At 40.4% G+C, this 18,109-nt stretch overlaps 3 protein-coding genes across 3 annotated transcripts; 2 read left to right on the forward strand and 1 right to left on the reverse strand.

Annotated features, from left to right (window-relative positions):
* Positions 1 to 8,651: 8,651 nt before the first annotated feature.
* Positions 8,652 to 10,567, forward strand: LOC6046184 (60S ribosomal protein L11). Its single transcript, XM_001863381.2, has 4 exons — positions 8,652 to 8,790; positions 9,014 to 9,018; positions 9,133 to 9,550; positions 10,335 to 10,567. The coding sequence occupies exons 1-4, from the start codon at positions 8,667 to 8,669 to the stop codon at positions 10,463 to 10,465; spliced, it is 678 nt and encodes a 225-aa protein (XP_001863416.2). The 5' UTR covers positions 8,652 to 8,666; the 3' UTR covers positions 10,466 to 10,567.
* Positions 10,568 to 13,409: 2,842 nt separating this feature from the next.
* On the reverse strand, positions 13,410 to 15,171 carry LOC6046185 (26S proteasome regulatory subunit 7). The gene is made up of 4 exons (XM_001863382.2): positions 14,981 to 15,171; positions 14,832 to 14,869; positions 14,424 to 14,737; positions 13,410 to 14,359 (listed from the first exon to the last, which is right to left on the reverse strand). The coding sequence occupies exons 1-4, from the start codon at positions 15,048 to 15,050 to the stop codon at positions 13,480 to 13,482; spliced, it is 1,302 nt and encodes a 433-aa protein (XP_001863417.1). The 5' UTR covers positions 15,051 to 15,171; the 3' UTR covers positions 13,410 to 13,479.
* Positions 15,172 to 15,504: 333 nt separating this feature from the next.
* LOC119767470 (proteasome-associated protein ECM29 homolog) lies at positions 15,505 to 16,199 on the forward strand. The gene is made up of 2 exons (XM_038256147.1): positions 15,505 to 15,557; positions 15,636 to 16,199. Exon 2 carries the CDS (start codon positions 15,750 to 15,752, stop codon positions 16,056 to 16,058), a length of 309 nt encoding a protein of 102 aa, XP_038112075.1. The 5' UTR covers positions 15,505 to 15,557; positions 15,636 to 15,749; the 3' UTR covers positions 16,059 to 16,199.
* The last annotated feature ends 1,910 nt before the right edge of the window (positions 16,200 to 18,109 follow it).

The following is an 18,109-nucleotide window of genomic DNA, read 5'->3' on the forward strand; positions in this document are numbered from 1 at the left end:
TTAAATTTTCAATGCATTTTCTAACAATTTTCATCAGTATTTTAAAACAAAAATGACTTGTTGTGCTTCGAATCCCGGACACTGAAAAGGCTGATTCGAAATCCGGACACTCGTTTTTGTTAATGAATCGCACAAATTTGGACTGAAATGTTAGTGAATGGCATTCTTTAGGTCTCAAATAAGCTCAAACATCAAAACAATCGATATTTTATATAAAAAATAGCTAGAATTTAAGGAAATAAAAACCATAAATTTAGGTTTTGCCTTCTAGGTGAATGTCCGATTCATGAAATATTTCAGCGAAATGTTTCTAATTTTATTTTATATAATTGTTTTGGCATTAACCACAGCGTGCAAACAAACTTTAATTGAAAGTTGATGTTAGAATTCATCAAATAACACAGTTGACATTCATAGTGCGAACTTATATCCAAATAATTGATAAAACAAGATGAGGTATTGCGCGTGTTCCCGAGAAAGACACGCGGCAAACCAGCCTCGGAACAACGCGCCGCACTTTCGGCAAATGCGCGCTGTCAAATCCCATACTACACGTTTTGTTTTTGTTGATCTTCTTCTTCGAGTCGCCTTGCATTGTTGGCAAATATGTATGTTTTTAATTGCACCAAAAGTGCAGAAAATCGCTGGCAACAATGTCTACGGCACATTCTGATATACCGCGCGGCGTGTACCTTTGAAAGAAATGGACAATATCCGGGTTTAGAAGCGCCCGGGAATTCGAATCATGACGTTATAGCGGCTCTTAAACCTTAACGGATTTGGCTCAAAATTGGTACAGTTACTTATTTTTACCTGATGACCCAAATAACATTTTAGGCTATATCAAAGCTGTCACAAACGATATAAAACCTATCAGTCAAAACCAATATTAAAACCACTTAGTCTTAACAAACTCCCCAGAACCAGCCAGAACCTTGATAAACCCCACTCAAAACCAAAAAGGACCTCCGCCAAAGGTTGTTACGGACTATTTATAAAACCTACATAGGAGTTCAAGGCTTTACAACTGAATCCTAACAACATCCTCAAAGCCTTGATAAAACCTTTGTTAAAACCTAGTCAGGAGTTAAGTAAAAATGACATTTCATACGTCTTCAAACGTCTTATGCAAAATTGAGTGATTCGGCAGAAACGTACACGCATCCTGGTGGCGAGTAGAAGCACTACGTGACGATGTTCAGAATGACAGCGTGTATGGAAAATTAAAATTTTTGGTAGTTTTTGATTTTTATTTCCTTAAATTTTTTAACATCGATGAAAGTTATTGTAAATTGTGGCAATCGCATAGACGAATCAAATGATGTGTAAATCATAGGGGCTGAGTTAATTTTGTATGCTTTTTTCCTCAAATTTACCAAAAAGCTCTTTTGAAAACTATTAGAGTCATAAAAAAGCATAATTACAATAGTTTTCTTAAAAAGTTATCAGATATTCGTTTCTTTCCAAAAATCTCTAAAAAATCACCAAAAAGCAGAATGGGCAGTCTAAAGACCACCGAATTCGCGATTAAAAGCTCCATAATTCCGGCAGATGGCGCAAAGCATCGAAGAATGACGATTCAAATTTTCACTTTTCCGATTTATATGAATGCAAACTTAAAATTGAATTTACAGCTCTTAGAAAAACTTTTGAGAAAAAAATTCAAGTAGTACGACTGTAAACTTTTTGCCCTCTATAAATTAACGCAATAAAAAAATTTGAAAAAAATATATTGTTTAAAAAGATAGAGCATCAAAAGTTAACAAAGTATAAGCTCGAATTTTTGCTCAAAAGTTGTTTTGAACGCTGGAATTTAACAAAACAGAATTCGCATACATAACCTCAAAGGGCGGAAATTTCAATCGACATTCTTCGCTCTGTTCTGCTACTCAACACTAGATGTCGCATGTCGTTTAGCTTATGAATGCCAATTGAGGTTTTGCAGCGCGACTGTGTTTCAAATGTAGATAGCGCCAAAATGAGGTTACTTGCCAAAAATCGTATTCCATTCTGCTAGATTGAAGAACAAAATCGCTTATTTCTCATGATTCCCTGCATCAATCTTAATGAAACTGGTTGCAAAAGACGAGAAAATTTTTTTGCTTTGAAATAATGAACATCAACTTTTGGGCGCGCAAAAATTTGTGACCTTTTTCTTTAAAAAACATGTTTTGGAACACGAAAAAAATAGTTTCCCTGTATATATCAAGGAAATAAACAGTTATATAGTTGATAACAGATGTGTTAACGTATATTCAACAATTTTTAATGATTTTAGACAGACTTTCTTGCCAAATAGTCCAAATTACTATCTTTTTCTAAGTTTACAGTTTTCTCATAGAAAAATCAAACAAATATTGGAAAGTTATACATCAAATTGTTGGAAATAATTTTTCTCATCCGAATCCGGCATAAGTTTTATAAAAATGTTGATTATGAAGGAAAAAACACATTTTTTCAAAAAATCATAGGTTTGCGCTATTTGTTCATAGGTGGCGTCATGTGTCTTTTAGCTTTGCTGCAAATTCTCTATACCGTTTTCCAAAATTTTGGAAATGGTTCTGACGGTTTTGAGTGAACCAACCAGATTGCTTCTCGAGCCGTTAGAACCTTTCTTCAAGGAAGTCGCCAAGAACCTCGCAGTGAACTCGGCGTTGTCCAAAGTTATTTTGTTTGATGTTTAATAATTTAATCCAGATTCCCGGTCCTAACTTGGTCTCAACACCTAACAGGACATAATAAAAATAAGTTTGTGAAAAAAAAATCCTTTACGGTCGTACAAAGGGTCATTGTACTCAGAAAAAATAAGCTTTATCGTTGTGTACAATAATACCACAAATTTATGCTTAATTGGGTCCTAAATGAAGCTTAGATTGCTGATACACTCAACCCCCGGTGGTTGGTCACTTTTTCGTTTGACACTTTTTTAGTTTGTCCCCGTTGGTTGGTCAAAGTCAAACTAAAAAGTGATGAACTGTCACTTTTTACACGGCGCTCACGCACACTATCAAAACAAACGTTTGTTAGTGTGTGTGAACTCCGTGTTAAAGGGGTGTCAAACTAAAACGTGACCCCGTTCGTTTGACAACAGTTGGTGTCAAACCATCGGGGTTTGAGTGTATTATTATTTACAGCGATAAAGCTTATTTTTCAGAGTACAATGACCCTTTGTACGACCACAAAGAGTTAAAAATGGATTTTTAAATAAATTTTGAAAAATTAACCTCGCGGTCCTTCTTGACAGAAAAGGTCCTACTTGACAGCTCTTTCCAAGAGAACCATAGCTGATCCATCGAAAAAATGTTGACTTGCCAATATTTTTTTGCGTTAAAATGAAAAAACCCGATTCAAATAATATCATCAGTGGTGAAATAGAGCCTTTCATACAAAATGATGAAACTCCGACAAATATATTGGTGCAATTAATTTTTCAGAAACAAAATGATACCACCCAGTGAGAATTTGACCTAAAGCTTCGAATATGTTTAGGCTAAACCTCGAATACCATTTTTTTTAATTTCAGAGGTACATTATGGGTCGCAAGGTATTACAATTTCTTAAGAAAAACATATTGGATTGACATTATTAGAAAAATATAAAGGCTACTCAGTCTTTAATGTTAATCTATGATTAACTTAAAAAAATGTGTATCGCTATTGCCGTTTAAGAGCCAAACGACATGCGACACCTGGTGTTGAGTAGCAGAACAGAGCGAAGAATGTCGATTTAAATGTCCGCCCTTTGAGGTTATGTATGCGAATTCTGTTTTGTTAAATTCCAGCTCTCAAAACAACTTTTGAGCAAAAATTCGAGCTGATACTTTGTTAACTTTTGATGCTCTATCATTTTAAACAATATTATTTTTTCAAAATATTTTTTTTTCAATTTTTTTTTATTGCGTTTATTTTTCAGAGGGCAAAAAGTTTACACTCGTACTACTTGAATTTTTTCTCAAAAGTTGTTCTAGGAGCTGTAAATTAAATTTTAAGTTTGCATTCCTATGTAACCGAACAGCGAAAATTTGAATCGTCATTCTTCGATGCTTTGTGCCATCTGTCGGAATTATGGAGCTTTTAATCGCGAATTGTGAAGGCAGACAAAAATCAAAATACGAGCGCAACCTGTCAAAGCCTGTTGCGCTGCAGGCTGATGTACACGCTTATGACAAACCACTCAGTTTTTGTACGGCGCAACAGATTTTTTCGCGCAACAGAAGAGATGCGCACTTCGGTTTGGCTATCTAAGCCCGATCTCACACAAACTAGCAGACCATTTGTTTTGCTGGCTGGTACAAAATTTAACCTCAATCTTTTTCGTGTACGTACACTTAATACATGCGCACGTAGATAACTCTATTGTTGGATGAGAATTGGGTACTAAAACCCTATGTAAATTTTTATGTACAACGGTAAACAACACGATTGAAAACCATTTCTAATCACTTTTTTTTAACGCAAAAAAAAATTGACAAAACAACACTTTTTCGATGGATCAACTATGGTCCCCTTGGAACGAACCAGTCAGGTAGAACCTTTTCTGTCAAGCAGGGCCGTGAAGTACTTTTTTTTTCAAAATTGAATTAAAAATCCATTTTAAATCCTTTGCGGTCGTTTAAGAGCGAGTCCACGAACAGGGCATACCCCTTTGTATGGGACGTCGCCAATCTGCCTGAAAATTTCAGGGGTTGTTTGTACATATAAAATTAGCATCTGGCCAAAATATGAGCACTCTAGGTCAACGGGAAGTGGGGCAAATCGGGACACAAAGTTTAAAGGTTCAAAAACGTCGAAAATCTTCAAAAGGCTAGAACTTAGACAAAATTCCATCAAACTTCAAAATTCAACTTTTGTTTTTTAAAGGGTTAAAATGGATCAAAATAAACATTTTTATGCATGTTTCTATTGTGAAATTGTCTCAGGAACACGAATATGATAAAATTATCACCAGAAAATGGGATCTAAGGGGTCCCCCGGGAAAAAATTTACAGCTAAAAAAATCACTAAAAGTAAAAGTGTCTATTTAATATGTTAAACTGCCTTACTCAAAGCGTTCTCAGTCTCAGATGGTAGTCCCAGATGTCCCCTACAAGCTGCAGGTCGAACCGAGTTGATATCTGGATGGAACACTTTTTTATTTGAGTTTGAAAATTATGCTATTTTTTCACTAAAATGCCAATAACTCCCTTTAGATGTAATCAATCGGGATGCTCTACCCTGCATTTTGTTACATTTTTTTAGCCCTTTCAGATGCATTTTGAATTTCCCTTCTTGTGTTAATCAGTTGACTTTTGTTAGTATCTTCTACCAAATTTTATTATAAAGCAGAATGCTTATTTTTAAAGAAGGAAAAATCTCAAGAAAGTACGTATTATGCATTGATTTTCTGTAAAGCTTTTTATTTTCTTGAGGTTTTCCCTTCTTTGAAAATAAACATTCTGCCTTATATATAATAAAATTCGGTAAAATTTAGTCACAAAAGTCATTGAAAGAATGTTGAAAACATCTAGTGTTTGTCTAATAACTGTCGATCTACATTGTTACATCTCGTGGTGGGTAATAAATTATTGGTTCAATAGTCATCGCTTGCTTCTATTGTTCGTGTCCGAACATTCCACTTTCTTATTTATCATTCATGTTTTTATCATTCATATTGTTGTCAAAATATCGAGTTCCTTAAATGTGACTAGCTCAAACCAGTTCATTGTAACATCAGGTAATATTAAAAAAAAAAACTAATTTTTCTGGGAAATGTCCATTCCGGGAAACGTCCATTCCGGGAAATTTCATTCCGGATAACGTCCATTCCGGATAATGTCCATTCCGGATAACGTCCATTCCGGATAACGTCCATTCCGGAAAACGTCCATTCCGGATAATGTCCATTCCGGGAAATGGAATTCCGGAAATTGTCATAGAATCGGTACGCCACTTCCGAATACCACAGGCAGGACGGTTCCGGATGGAGGTTTCGACGCGCGACAGCAGTGTAACACGATGGTCACGTTTCCGGCCTCAATCAGGACAGTCTTGGCTTGGAGGAGTTGGCCATTGATTCGGGGAGTTCCCGATCCTGGAAGCGCATCCGGAACATGGAGTTGATGAGGCCCTCGGAACGGAGTTCGATTTTGAGCACGTAATCCTACTTCGAGAATGACACAGATTTTTTTTGGCTCACTGTCCAGATTCATTCGGCTGAAGCTGCGCCGTCACGACGTGAGTGTTTGTGGGCGGGAAGTTGCTAAAAGAGATGGAAAATAAGTGAAGTTGGCTAGCCACTGCACACATTCTCAATACTCACCGGCAGTGTTGCAAATGAGTGATAGAAAAGCTATCAATTGATTATCTCTACACCAAAAACATCTGAGAGTATAGCGGCCGTCACTATAGCTTGTGAGATCCCCTCTTGTATCTCGTGATTCCCAGCGATGTCATTCTCTCTCTATCACTCCTCCCCTTTTCCTCGACTGTACGCTCTCACCACTGAGTCTCTCAATCTCTCCGAAAACTGCAATGAAAGAACGCGAGATAGCTATTAGAAGCCGACCACGCATGACGTCCCTTAAAACTAGGCTTGCAGAAATTGGTTTTGTGCCGGCTTTTATGGTTAAACGATGTGAGGGTTGGATGATCGTGCAAGCGGGAATAAGAGGTAAAAGGAAAATGTCAATCGCGAGTTTGTAAACACAAAAACGTGTTCAGCTATGTTCGGTTCTGAGAGTTTCAATAAGGAGAGAAGAGCAGTTGTATTTGAGGCATGAATAATCAGGCGGGATAATTGTAGTTGCTGAGAGATGATATTTTGATATTTTAACAACCCTGCTCACCGGTGCTGTAAACCGCCGGCACCGAGTGCAACATCTGCGCTGACCACCTCCGATTATGTAGCTTTTCGTCGTCCTCCTCTTCGCCGGAGGCTCATCGTGAAAATAAACTTTCGCATACTTGTCCAAAAACCGGAAGTTAATCTTCTTCAACGCAATCTCGTTGTTCATGCAACGCTTCGGCAGCGCCATCTCCTCGATGATCTCGCCCAGTCCTCACGCGAATTGACCTTCAACTACCAATCCCGGGCCACCACCACCCAATACAACCGGTGCGAATCCACATTCCTACCTCTCATCCTACAAAAACCAAGACAAAAACAAACAAAATCAATCACAAACCCCACAAAACACCCAAGCTTCCTTCTTACGCATTCCGGCCGTGGAACAGCTGCAGTTCTTGCAGGAAGCTGGCCTTGTCCTTTTCGAGCACTCGACCTCGTCCCGCTCCTACACCACCCTCCTTCGAAGGCGTTCCGCTGCTGCTGTTTGGCTCACGAAGGTTTCCGCGTCCGAGTCCTAGCTGCTGCCGCGGTCGGCTTTGCTTTGCGTCCTAGACTCACCAGCACCACCGGACCCACCAAAGTGTTTGTTTACATTTGCGACTTAGGCGTATACGGTTACACGAGAACGTCAAAATGAAAGAAATTTTACAGTCGGATTAAAAGTAAAAACTTTTAAATCAGTGAGCAATGAGATTTTCAAAAACTGTAACAGTAAAAGTTTTCATTTTCAAAACAAGAAAAAAAAATTTAATGCAGCAAATTTTTACAACTTTTTAATTCAAAAGTAAGTTACTTTTGTCATTACCGTAATATTTTTTTGTGTGTTTGCCTAAGTTATAGCCTTTTTAAGATTTTTGACGTTTTTGAACCTTTAAACTTTGTGTCCCGATTTGCCCCACTTCCCGTTGACCTAGAGTGCTCCTATTTTGGCCAGATGCTAGTTTTATATGTACAAACAACCCCTGAAAATTTCAGGCAGATTGGTGAGGTCGATGCGAGATGGGTATGCTTTGCTCGTGGACTCGCTCTTTAAAGGTCATAGTACTCAGAAAAATAAGCTCTATCGCTGTAATCAATAATATCAGCAATCGAAGCTTCATTTTAGGACCCAATCTAAAAAAAACAGGTATGGTTCACTGGTATGCCTTTTATCGCTGTATAATAAAATAAACCTAACACTTGACCTAACACTCGGTTTGGTCCTTTTGTCCCTTTTAGCCCCTGTTGAGGGTTCCCAGTCAGGACGTTCTAGCAGGATTCTAGAAGAGTTCTTACAGAGTTGGATATTTTTACTGCATTCTAGCAGAAATGTTCTACCGTTCTAGCAGGATTCTGACATAACCAGCTCTGCTAGAATATTCTGTGACTGGGTTATAGCTGTATATGCACTTCGGAAGGAATCGGTCAAGAAAAAAATCAAATGGGCAGCAGCGACGGCGAGAGCAAGTCAGAGAGGGTGAAGAAATGTCCCAAGAAATCGCTCCCTCTCCTTTGTTCTACTGTTCGTAAAGCTGTTTCTTGACCCCTTTCCTTCCGAACTCCGTACTAGCCTTATAACGGTATAATCTCGAATCAAGCAACATATCTGGAGTTTTTTTTTGAAAAGGTCCAATAAACCAAATTTTCCAGTTTTTGCTTTTTGGGTGTTTTTGAAACCGCCTTGAGTCAGGGGTATTAAAAAAAACCCAAAAAGCAAAAAATGAAAATTTGGTTTATTTGACCTTTTAAAAAAAACTCCAGATATAAATAAATATAATATAAATATTTTAGAATACTGAACCAAACATGCGCCCATACAAATATCACCTAATAGACGCCCCTCGTCCGATTATCGATGGAAAATGTCGATGAAAAAAAAAAGTCGATCAAGAATATCAGGGCCGCCAACAAATCTAACCAAAATTGCTCTTTTCTACCGTGCACGTTTTTGTGTGGACACATTTCCATCGTTTCGCGACAATTTCAGTAAGTTTTGATGTTTAAATCCTCAAATTTGTTTAAAGTTTTGTCGAAAAACAAATCTCTAGTCAAACTGCTTCAGTGGGATGTTGAAATTTCTCTGCAGAGTAGACTTTTGTGGCTAGAAATTGGGTTTTGAATTTTCGCGTTCCAAGCCGGCCATGACGTCGAATGTAAACGTTGTTACTTCTGTCTAACTTCAATTTCCTTCTTTCTCTTTTCTTTTTAGAAATGGTAAGCAACCCGAGGAAGGACCAATCCGGTGGACAGTTTTTTTCCGGAGTGGATCGGAATGCCGGAACACCTGTTGAACACACGATAGTGATTTGTTTTTTTGTTTTGTTTTAGGCCACGAAAACGGCAGGCAAGGACAAATCGAAGAACATTATGCGTGATCTGCGTATCCGCAAATTGTGTCTGAACATTTGCGTCGGTGAGTCCGGTGACAGGTTGACCCGTGCGGCCAAGGTGCTGGAGCAGCTGACCGGCCAGACCCCGGTTTACTCGAAGGCCCGTTATACGGTGCGTTCGTTCGGTATCCGCCGTAACGAAAAGATCGCTGTCCACTGCACAGTCCGCGGCGCCAAGGCCGAGGAAATCCTCGAGCGTGGCCTTAAGGTCCGGGAATACGAGTTGCGTCGCGACAACTTCTCCCAGACCGGCAACTTTGGCTTCGGTATCCAGGAACACATCGATCTGGGCATCAAGTACGATCCGTCGATCGGTATCTACGGTCTGGACTTTTACGTCGTTCTGGGACGCCCGGGTGAGTTTGGTTCTTTCGTCAACAACAGATTCAAGTGGAAAGCAACTATGCAGTTCATTTACTTTGAATTCTAATGTGATATTCTGGAACGATTTGTCCTGCATGTTTCAGAAGAACTTTTGTTAACCAACTAGTTTTAAAACGGTGCAATGTTGCATTTTTCGACTGGAAATATTCGTTCGCTAGGCTTCCGAGAGCGGTAAGATAACCCTCCCGAACAAGTAGTGTTAAGCACTTTCCGAGGGATTGATAACAAGCTTTTGTGGCCTTAATACCAAGTGAATGATTAATGAAGTGTAAAAAAGTGTTGAGATGTATTTCCAAGGTTCTACAAAAAAAGCTTAGTGAGCAAGGTTCTAGAAAAAGTTTGGCAAATACCTAGCCTGCCAAAAAATCCAACCAAAACTGGCCAAGGAAATAAAAACAGTAATTTGGAAACCGATTTCACCAATATTCGGTGACAGCAAAGAAACATCGATCCGTATGAAATTTCAAACTTTATTATTTCCAGCCATAGGTCAAAATCAAAAATAAAATAATCAAATAATTGTTTACTGCACTTTAATTAAACAGTATCTGCACTCTCTTCGGATACTGTTCAGTCCTGTGCAAAGATTAAGACTATGCATGAACTGGACGTAATACGATCTGTAAAAAACTACTCCTTTTTGCAGGTCATCGTTCATTCGAACAAACTTCTTTCGCTTCCACCAATACCCTGAAATCATTGACTGAGTAATATTTGAAGAAAAACTAACATTTGTCTCCTTCTTTACACGCCCAGGATACAACGTCGCCCAGCGACGACGCAAGACCGGCAAGATCGGTTTCATTCACCGCCTGACGAAGGAGGACGCAATGAAGTGGTTCCAGCAGAAGTACGACGGTATCATTCTGAACAGCAAGGCCAAGTAAAGTGCGTTCCATACAAAATCACGTTTTACCGCTGTCTTTGTAATAAGCTAATTAAAGATTAAAAGAAAGAAAAGGAAACCACAAACACCTTGAAAGTTGGAACGTTTTTGTTACTTTTGTATCTTGCGATCACAATTTCCAAATAAAAAACTGCAGTGTTAATCCTTGAATCGCACGCCCGTGATGGGGAAAGGGTGTTTCATCTTCTGGCGTTTCATTTTACTTCGCGAAATTTTGGATTGTTACCTCGTAAAGACCGAGCCCGAGTAGTAACGCTTCCGCCTCATAATCGGTAGATCGGGGTTCAACTCCCGGCTCGGACCAACACAACAGGTGATCTTTTCCCCTCTGGAATTCGATTGTTTATCACAAGCTGGACCTTTTCACGACACCTAAGGGAAGGCTATGGATTGTTAACCTTTAACATGTTATCATTAAGTTAAGAAATAGCACCAGCACCTTTTCTTCAAAAGGTTACAGAATAGCCTGCACAATTTATAGCAAAAAGCGGTTGTTGGCACAACATGCAACAAAGCAGTTTGGTAACTGACCCACAGACAAACAGTTTTTAACGGATCTTGAATTTATGAATCACGTGAGGATAGAAAACTGACAACTTTTTAGCTTGTCACATTTTGCAAGCTCAACAGTTATTGCCGATTTGCCGATCGTGCCAGTGATCGATCACGTGGTTTATGAATGACTCCCATCCAAAAAAATGTACAGTATCGCCATCTGGTTGTGAAATTTGGTTTGATCGGGTTTGCGTCCTGGATAAAATAGTTCATCGTAATTTGTCAATCATCAAACTGAAATATTTCCACTTGGGTCAATTAATTTTTTGTTGTAGCAAAGTTAGCTTTTCATTGTACTGTCAACACAGACAACAGACGTTTGGGCTCGATTCTTTACTTGTGTAAATCATTGCTACAGATTTTTTAGTTGTGGCAATCCGTTTGTGGCGCTGCAGTCGCTTTGCCCTGACACATTGCCCACTGTCAAAATATCGCTTTCCGCCTACTGTCATTTTTCATTTTGTTGGTTTCCAACGTTTGTAATCGTTTGTTCTGGTTCTGGTGTTTGTGATCGCTTGCACTAGAAATCCGGTGGGGAATCTGACGCGCCGGGGAGAACATTCAAGATTCATGCCTTTGGTATGGCGACGAGGGTTCGCCGGAAGTGGCGGCACTTGAAGGTGGGGTGGGTTTCGAGGGCGTTGAAGAGGTTGATGTCTTAAAGGTGAGCGTTGAAATGATCGTGGTAGCTGGTTTGTCGGTTCCGGAGATAATCTTCGGAATGCGGTCGTTTGGGGCAAAAACGTTTACGGGGTTGGCCGTGATAATAGCTCTTGCTGACGGCGCCGATGACATCCAGACTTTACCGTGTCATACCTTGCTGTTTTTCCTTCTTCGACAATTCCGGATTGTTTCGTTTCTGGTTCGGAATCTTTTATCCTCCAAGAAACGCTTGCCCATCCTCCCGATTTCCACCGGGTCTCCTCCTCCTTTTGCTCACCTCTGTTGGTTTTGTTTATAAACACAACCAGCAAGAATTTTACAGCCTCAAGCGCGGCCTTGGTTGCTGTGTTTAAAAAAGCAACAGATTAGACTATTTTTTTAAATATCGATAATTAAATGAAAAAAAACTTCCATGTGCTCGTAAATCGTGTTAATTAATAATTAAAGTATAATTAATAATTAAAGCATAAAAACATAATCTTTACCTTTAAATTTTTTTTTCGAAAAATTGAAATAATATATTTTTTAAACATTTCTGGGTGATGCATTTTCAAACACACCTTCTCAGAAAACCATTATGGCTGCTTTAGAGAGTGGCAATAGGCTAACAGATGGCGCTAGTAGATTAGCAGGATGCGGCAGCCATGTTTTTACACACGATTTTCAAAATATTTTGTTCTAGCCGCTACGTCTGTTGTCTGTGCTGTCAATGTCCGCATAGTAGTCCCATGTGCAGAAATAAAAACCTTTTTGCAATTCCGACGTGAAACTATTTACTTTTCCTGTCATTCTTGAACGACGAAATAGCCTACTTTTCTGTACCAAAAATAAAAGAATCGAATAGCAACACTTTTCAAAATAAATGCTGAAAAGTTCTATTTTTCAGCACTCAAATGGGTGCTGAAAAGTTGAACTTTTCAGCACTTGTTTCGAAAAGTAACACTTTTCAACATTTTTTTTATTTAAACGATTTATTGACTAAATACATGAAAATTTGACATAAAATTTCACTCAGTGTGTGTTTTTTGGAATTGCAAAAAATGTTGTATGGAACTCGTTGCAAAACTTGATTTTTTCAGCACTCTTCGTATTTATCCAACTCGGTGAACCTCGTTGGATAAATGTTGCATAAACTACTATTAGAAACATTCTGCCGTGACGTTAAACTGAAAAGATCGTGAAATTAAAAAGAAAACACCTTTATATGTTTACAGATTTTGAAAGTATTTACCAGCCATACGTATCAACTTTTCATTGGTTTTTGGAAAAACAAGGTTTTTTTTAGCACCCGATTTACATTTCGTAAAGTTTACATCACGCAGACTTTCACCTGACCACCGGAAATTTTTCGAATGTTCCGGAGGTAGTTTTGAGGTGAATTTTATTTGCTGACTTTTTATTCGGCCTTTCTTCCAATTTAAACACGTGTAATGAAAAGTCGTAAGAGCAATGTCGTACCTCTCCTTTCAGATGTTGCTCCAAACTACACTTGCGTCTTTGAAACTTAGTAAAAGTAACTATGTAACCTGTAACTATGTAGAATCCAATCACAACATCTAGTAAGTTTTAAAATTATCGCACTGGTATACCAGAACGGTGAATGAGTCTAATACAATTTTATCGCGATTTTGCGTGGAATGTTTTTTTACAGGGTTTGTTAAATAAATTAAAGCGAGCTTGTGATATGCAGTTAAAAACGGTACCGATTTATGATTATCAAGGGTAGCAGTTTATTTATTTTCAAGGTATATTAATACGATGTTCTAGGAAATAGATCTAATTATAAGTCATATATCTCGGAGTGGCGCTAAACTTGGCGTAGCTCTTGATGACCTTGTTGACGGCTTCGAGGAAATCCTTTTCGGTGGCCACCTTGCGCCGAGCCCGAATAGCGAACATTCCCGCTTCCGTGCAGACCGATCTGATTTCGGCCCCGGTCGAGTTGGGACAGAGACGCGCGAGCAGTTCGAAACGGATGTCCCGTTCAACGGACATTGATCGGGCGTGGATCTTGAAGATGTGCGTTCTGCCCTCCAGATCTGGCAGACCAAACTCAACCTTACGATCGAGACGACCTGGACGCATCAGTGCCGGGTCCAACGTATCCGGCCGGTTAGTGGCCATCAGGACCTTGATGTTACCACGGGGATCGAAACCGTCCAGTTGATTGATCAGCTCCAACATGGTTCTCTGGACCTCGTTGTCACCACCGGCACCATCGTCGAATCGAGCTCCTCCGATTGCATCGATTTCGTCGAAGAAGATCAAACAAGCCTTCTTGGAGCGGGCCATTTCGAACAGCTCGCGAACCATGCGGGCACCTTCGCCTACGTACTTTTGCACCAGTTCCGATCCAATCACTCGAATAAAGCAGGCATCCGTACGGTTCGCAACCGCTCGTGCGCACAGGGTTTTGCCGGTTCCGGGCGGTCCAAACAGCAACACACCTTTTGGTGGCTCGATGCCAAGGTTAACAAACTTTTCCGGATGCAGCAGGGGAGTCTCCACCACTTCGCGCAGTTTCTCAATCTGCTCCTTGCATCCGCCGACATCGCTGTAGGTCACGTCCGGCTTCTCCTCGACCTGCATCATGGTCACCGTGGGATCGATTTTCGGCGGCAACGGAATATGAATCTGATACTTGTTCCGGTCAACGCTACAAGCAAAAATCAACTATATTAGATACAACCAGCTTGTTTGATCCCCGTTATCAAACTTACCCAACGCGCATTCCCTCCTCGATGTCGGTCGGAGCAACGGAATCGGCCAGATCAACCACAAACTTGGCAAATTGCTTCACGTTGATGATATACTTCGGATCGTCGGAATCCGCGTTGATGATCTTTGTACACCGGGCAACCTGCAACGGTTGCTCATTCTGCAAGATTTGCTTGTCCGCGGCCAAATCCCACAGCGCCGGCGGGGCCAACCCGGTGTCGCTTTCCTTGATTCCGGTCAACTCGTTGACCTGCTTGATGGACTTTTGGATGTCGTCCTCGATTTGCTTGATGGCTTTGTGGTACTGGCCTTGTCCCTGTTCGCAACGGATTTTTGAGGTTATGTTCAGTAATCGAATATTATTACTGACAAATTTTGAGCCAACCCCTCAATTTAGTCGGAATACTTACGTAGGTTTTCAGCAGCTCGATGTCGACATCGTCAAGAGCTGAAAACAAAGTAATTGTTCAGAAAACTCAAATATTTCACCAAACAACCTCCGAAGACAGCCAACTTTACTTAACATAAAAAAAAAAACAAACCCCGAATTTCATCCTACCTTCGATTTCCGGCTCGGCCTCCTTGTCAACCTTGACCTTCCGCATATCATCTCCGAGATGGTCCGGCATTTTCAGTGATTAAAGGCTGCAAATGTTACGGAAAATGCGAGATATTTTAATATTTTTACGAAGAACAGCTCAGTTTGGTAGAAGGACGACGACGATTACAAGCAACTTTTGTACGCGTAAAATGACAGTTTGGTCGACCATGGTTAATCTCGTGGTGTGAAGTTGGTTTGCCGCTTGTATGAAATGTTTCAGATGCGGGGCCCCAATCAAATCGTTTTCCGCATGACGGGTTCATTCCGCTTCGAATTCCGCTTCGAAAATTGTTTCGAAATTTTCTAAACGGATTGTCTGATTGGGTTCCGCTTCGATTCCGTTTGAGCATTTTTGCACAGGGGCGACACCTGCTGGTGTACGGCGGAACCTTGATGACATTTCACCGAATTCGCCGAAGCGGTTTTTCCGTCAGTGTGTGAGTGAGGTGACATCAAAAGAAATGTCAAACGCGTTTCAACTTGCGTCATCGAAAGCGGCAAGTGGGACGGATCTGTCCTCCTGCGTGCTTTTCCGGTGAGTTTTATTAGAAATAGAACTATTTTGTTATCCCCAACTGATTTGACGACGACTTTAGGAAATACATCTGTACAGCGACGAGGACAAGCTCAAAATCTTTCCTTTGATTGGAGGGCCGGCAACCTCACAACCTGCAAGAAGCTGTGCAGTTTTGCGTCCGATTTGAACTCCACGTCGGCGAAGCTGAAGATGATACCGTACCTGGGGAAGATCGTGCCACGACTGTTCCGCTACAAGTACGACCCGACGAGAAAGATTCAAAACTTGATGATCAGCATTTGGGATTCGGTGGTGAGCGATTCGATGGCGACGGTTGAGGCTTATTATTGGGACAATTTGGAGAACGTGAGCAAGAACTTAACGTCGCCGGAGCAACGAACGTGGACCGTGTCCGTGTTGGCTGCGGAAGGAACAACGGCGGCTTTGAGTAAGGTTTGCGTTGTAGCGGCATCCAGCAACGTCGCCTCGGCAAACAGACTTCAGCGGTTCGATCCCTAAGAGGTGCGGTCTGGCCATCAATTTCCTGTTAGTCTAATTTATTGTGAAAGTTTTAAATTTTAAGTAATTAAAAACATGGGGATTCATGGTGGGGAGTGTTTTTCTTGATTACTTTTTAAATATTAATAAAAATTGCTTAAAATAGGCCAAATAGTTCAATCAGTTGTAAATTTCATTCTAATAAAGACAAAAATAAAAATCAGAATGAAAAAAAGAAGAAGAAGCTGTCAAAGCTTACCCGTTCGTTCCGTTTCAATTCCGTTTGAATTCCGCTTGAACCGGTTTGTGGCGAAAACTCAAACGGAACCGGTTGTTGCGTTTGAAACGGAATTCGTCTCCGAATCTAAAACGAACACTGTTTAGAATTCGAATCGAACTTTTTTCGCTCAAGCGGAATTCTAAACGGAATTCAAACGGAACGTGCTGAGTGGGGCCGAGCCGGCGGGTGAATAGGGTCCTTAAATGAAGCTTAAAATAGGGTCCTAAAACTGTCTGCATGGCGAAGTTTTATAATGGAGCACCCGCAGTCGAGCAGTTTTTGACAGTTCGCTCCATAAGAAATACATTGTAGAAAAAAGCAAAAACTGCTCGAATGGAAATGCTCCATTGTTTCAAATTGCGAGCAGTTTTAAATTTTTAGAACTGGTGGAAATGAAACTAGAACACGGTGCTCGCAATGCACTGATCTAAATGTTGTTTCAAAGAAGGGAAAATTCAACTTTAAAGGGAAAATTCATCTTTCGTCAGCAATCATCACAAGTTAAGAGCGTTTTCCTTTCTTTAAAGAAGGGAACATTTAACTTTTGTCAGCAGTTATCACAAAAAAGGCGAAATCTAAATACTTCACACTTTAAAACTGATCATTTTTTGAAATAAAGTACATTCATAATAAAAATAAAACTTTTCTGGGGAATGGGTCATTCTAGGGAATGAGTTTCTGGGGAATGGACCATTCTGGGGAATGAACCATTCTGGGGAATGGATTTCTGGGGAATGGCATTCTGGGGAATGGAACTTTGGGGAATGGGATAGAACCGCCCCAAGTCGTATGATTCGAATAATGTCCCCCCGGTAGAACCTTCCCGAGGGCACTGGCCAGTACGGGTGTGGCCAATCCGGTCAAACTGGCCATTTTCATTACTAGTTTCAAAAACCATGAATTTTGATACCCATATTGCCCCAAGTCGTATGGTTCGATTAATGTCCCCCCGGTAGAACCTTCCCGAGGGCACTGGCCACTCCGGGTGTGGCCAATATCCTGTAAATGTGGTCCCAACCCCATTGCCCAAGTCATTCTGGTTTTCCGTTGACCGTCCTAAAAATTTTCATTAGAACAGAATTCCTCCCAATTTAGTGCACAAACTGTGTCTTTCAATGTGTGCGTGTGTGTGAGCAATAAAATTACCACCGTGGATCCGTCTTTGATGAAACCTCGTAAGGCACTGAAATTTTCTGAGGCTAAGTGCTAGCTTAAATAGTTCCCATGAAATGTGGCAACAGTGATGCAACATTCTCGCGTGACAGTTCCACGAAAGCAGGAGACAAGGCAAAATTTGTAAAGTGTTCTCAGCCAATCTGCAGTCGGGATTTTTCCTGCATTCATTTTTTATTTTCATCTTAACTTTTGAATCCAGCTTTTTAAGCGAAAATGGCATTTGAATGGTGAACGTCCGAAATGTCAAAATCACGCAGTGGTACCAACATTAGGGAAAAAGTGTGCCATGGCATGACAGCCACATTTTTTTTCTAATGTTGGTGCTACTGCGCGATTTTGACATTTCGGACGTTCAACATTCGAACGCCATCTTCGCTTAAAAACCTGGATACTTTAACAAAGTTTTATCAACTTTGTAACCGTTGGTTACAATTCTTCAACGAACCTTCACTTTTCTACTTGATTCCGTACATACAACATCACACAATACATGGCAGTAGAAGCCGTGCCGCTGTAACGAGATAGTCCTTGACAGCGATAAGGCAGGACTACTCGAATTGGGTGGAAAAGAAAATGGAGCTTTTCCCCTCCCGTTTGGTATTCGAGCGGGAAAATG

The sequence above is a fragment of the Culex quinquefasciatus genome, chromosome 2 (assembly GCF_015732765.1).
Source record: "Culex quinquefasciatus strain JHB chromosome 2, VPISU_Cqui_1.0_pri_paternal, whole genome shotgun sequence".
Classification (NCBI taxonomy): Eukaryota; Metazoa; Arthropoda; class Insecta; order Diptera; family Culicidae; genus Culex; species Culex quinquefasciatus.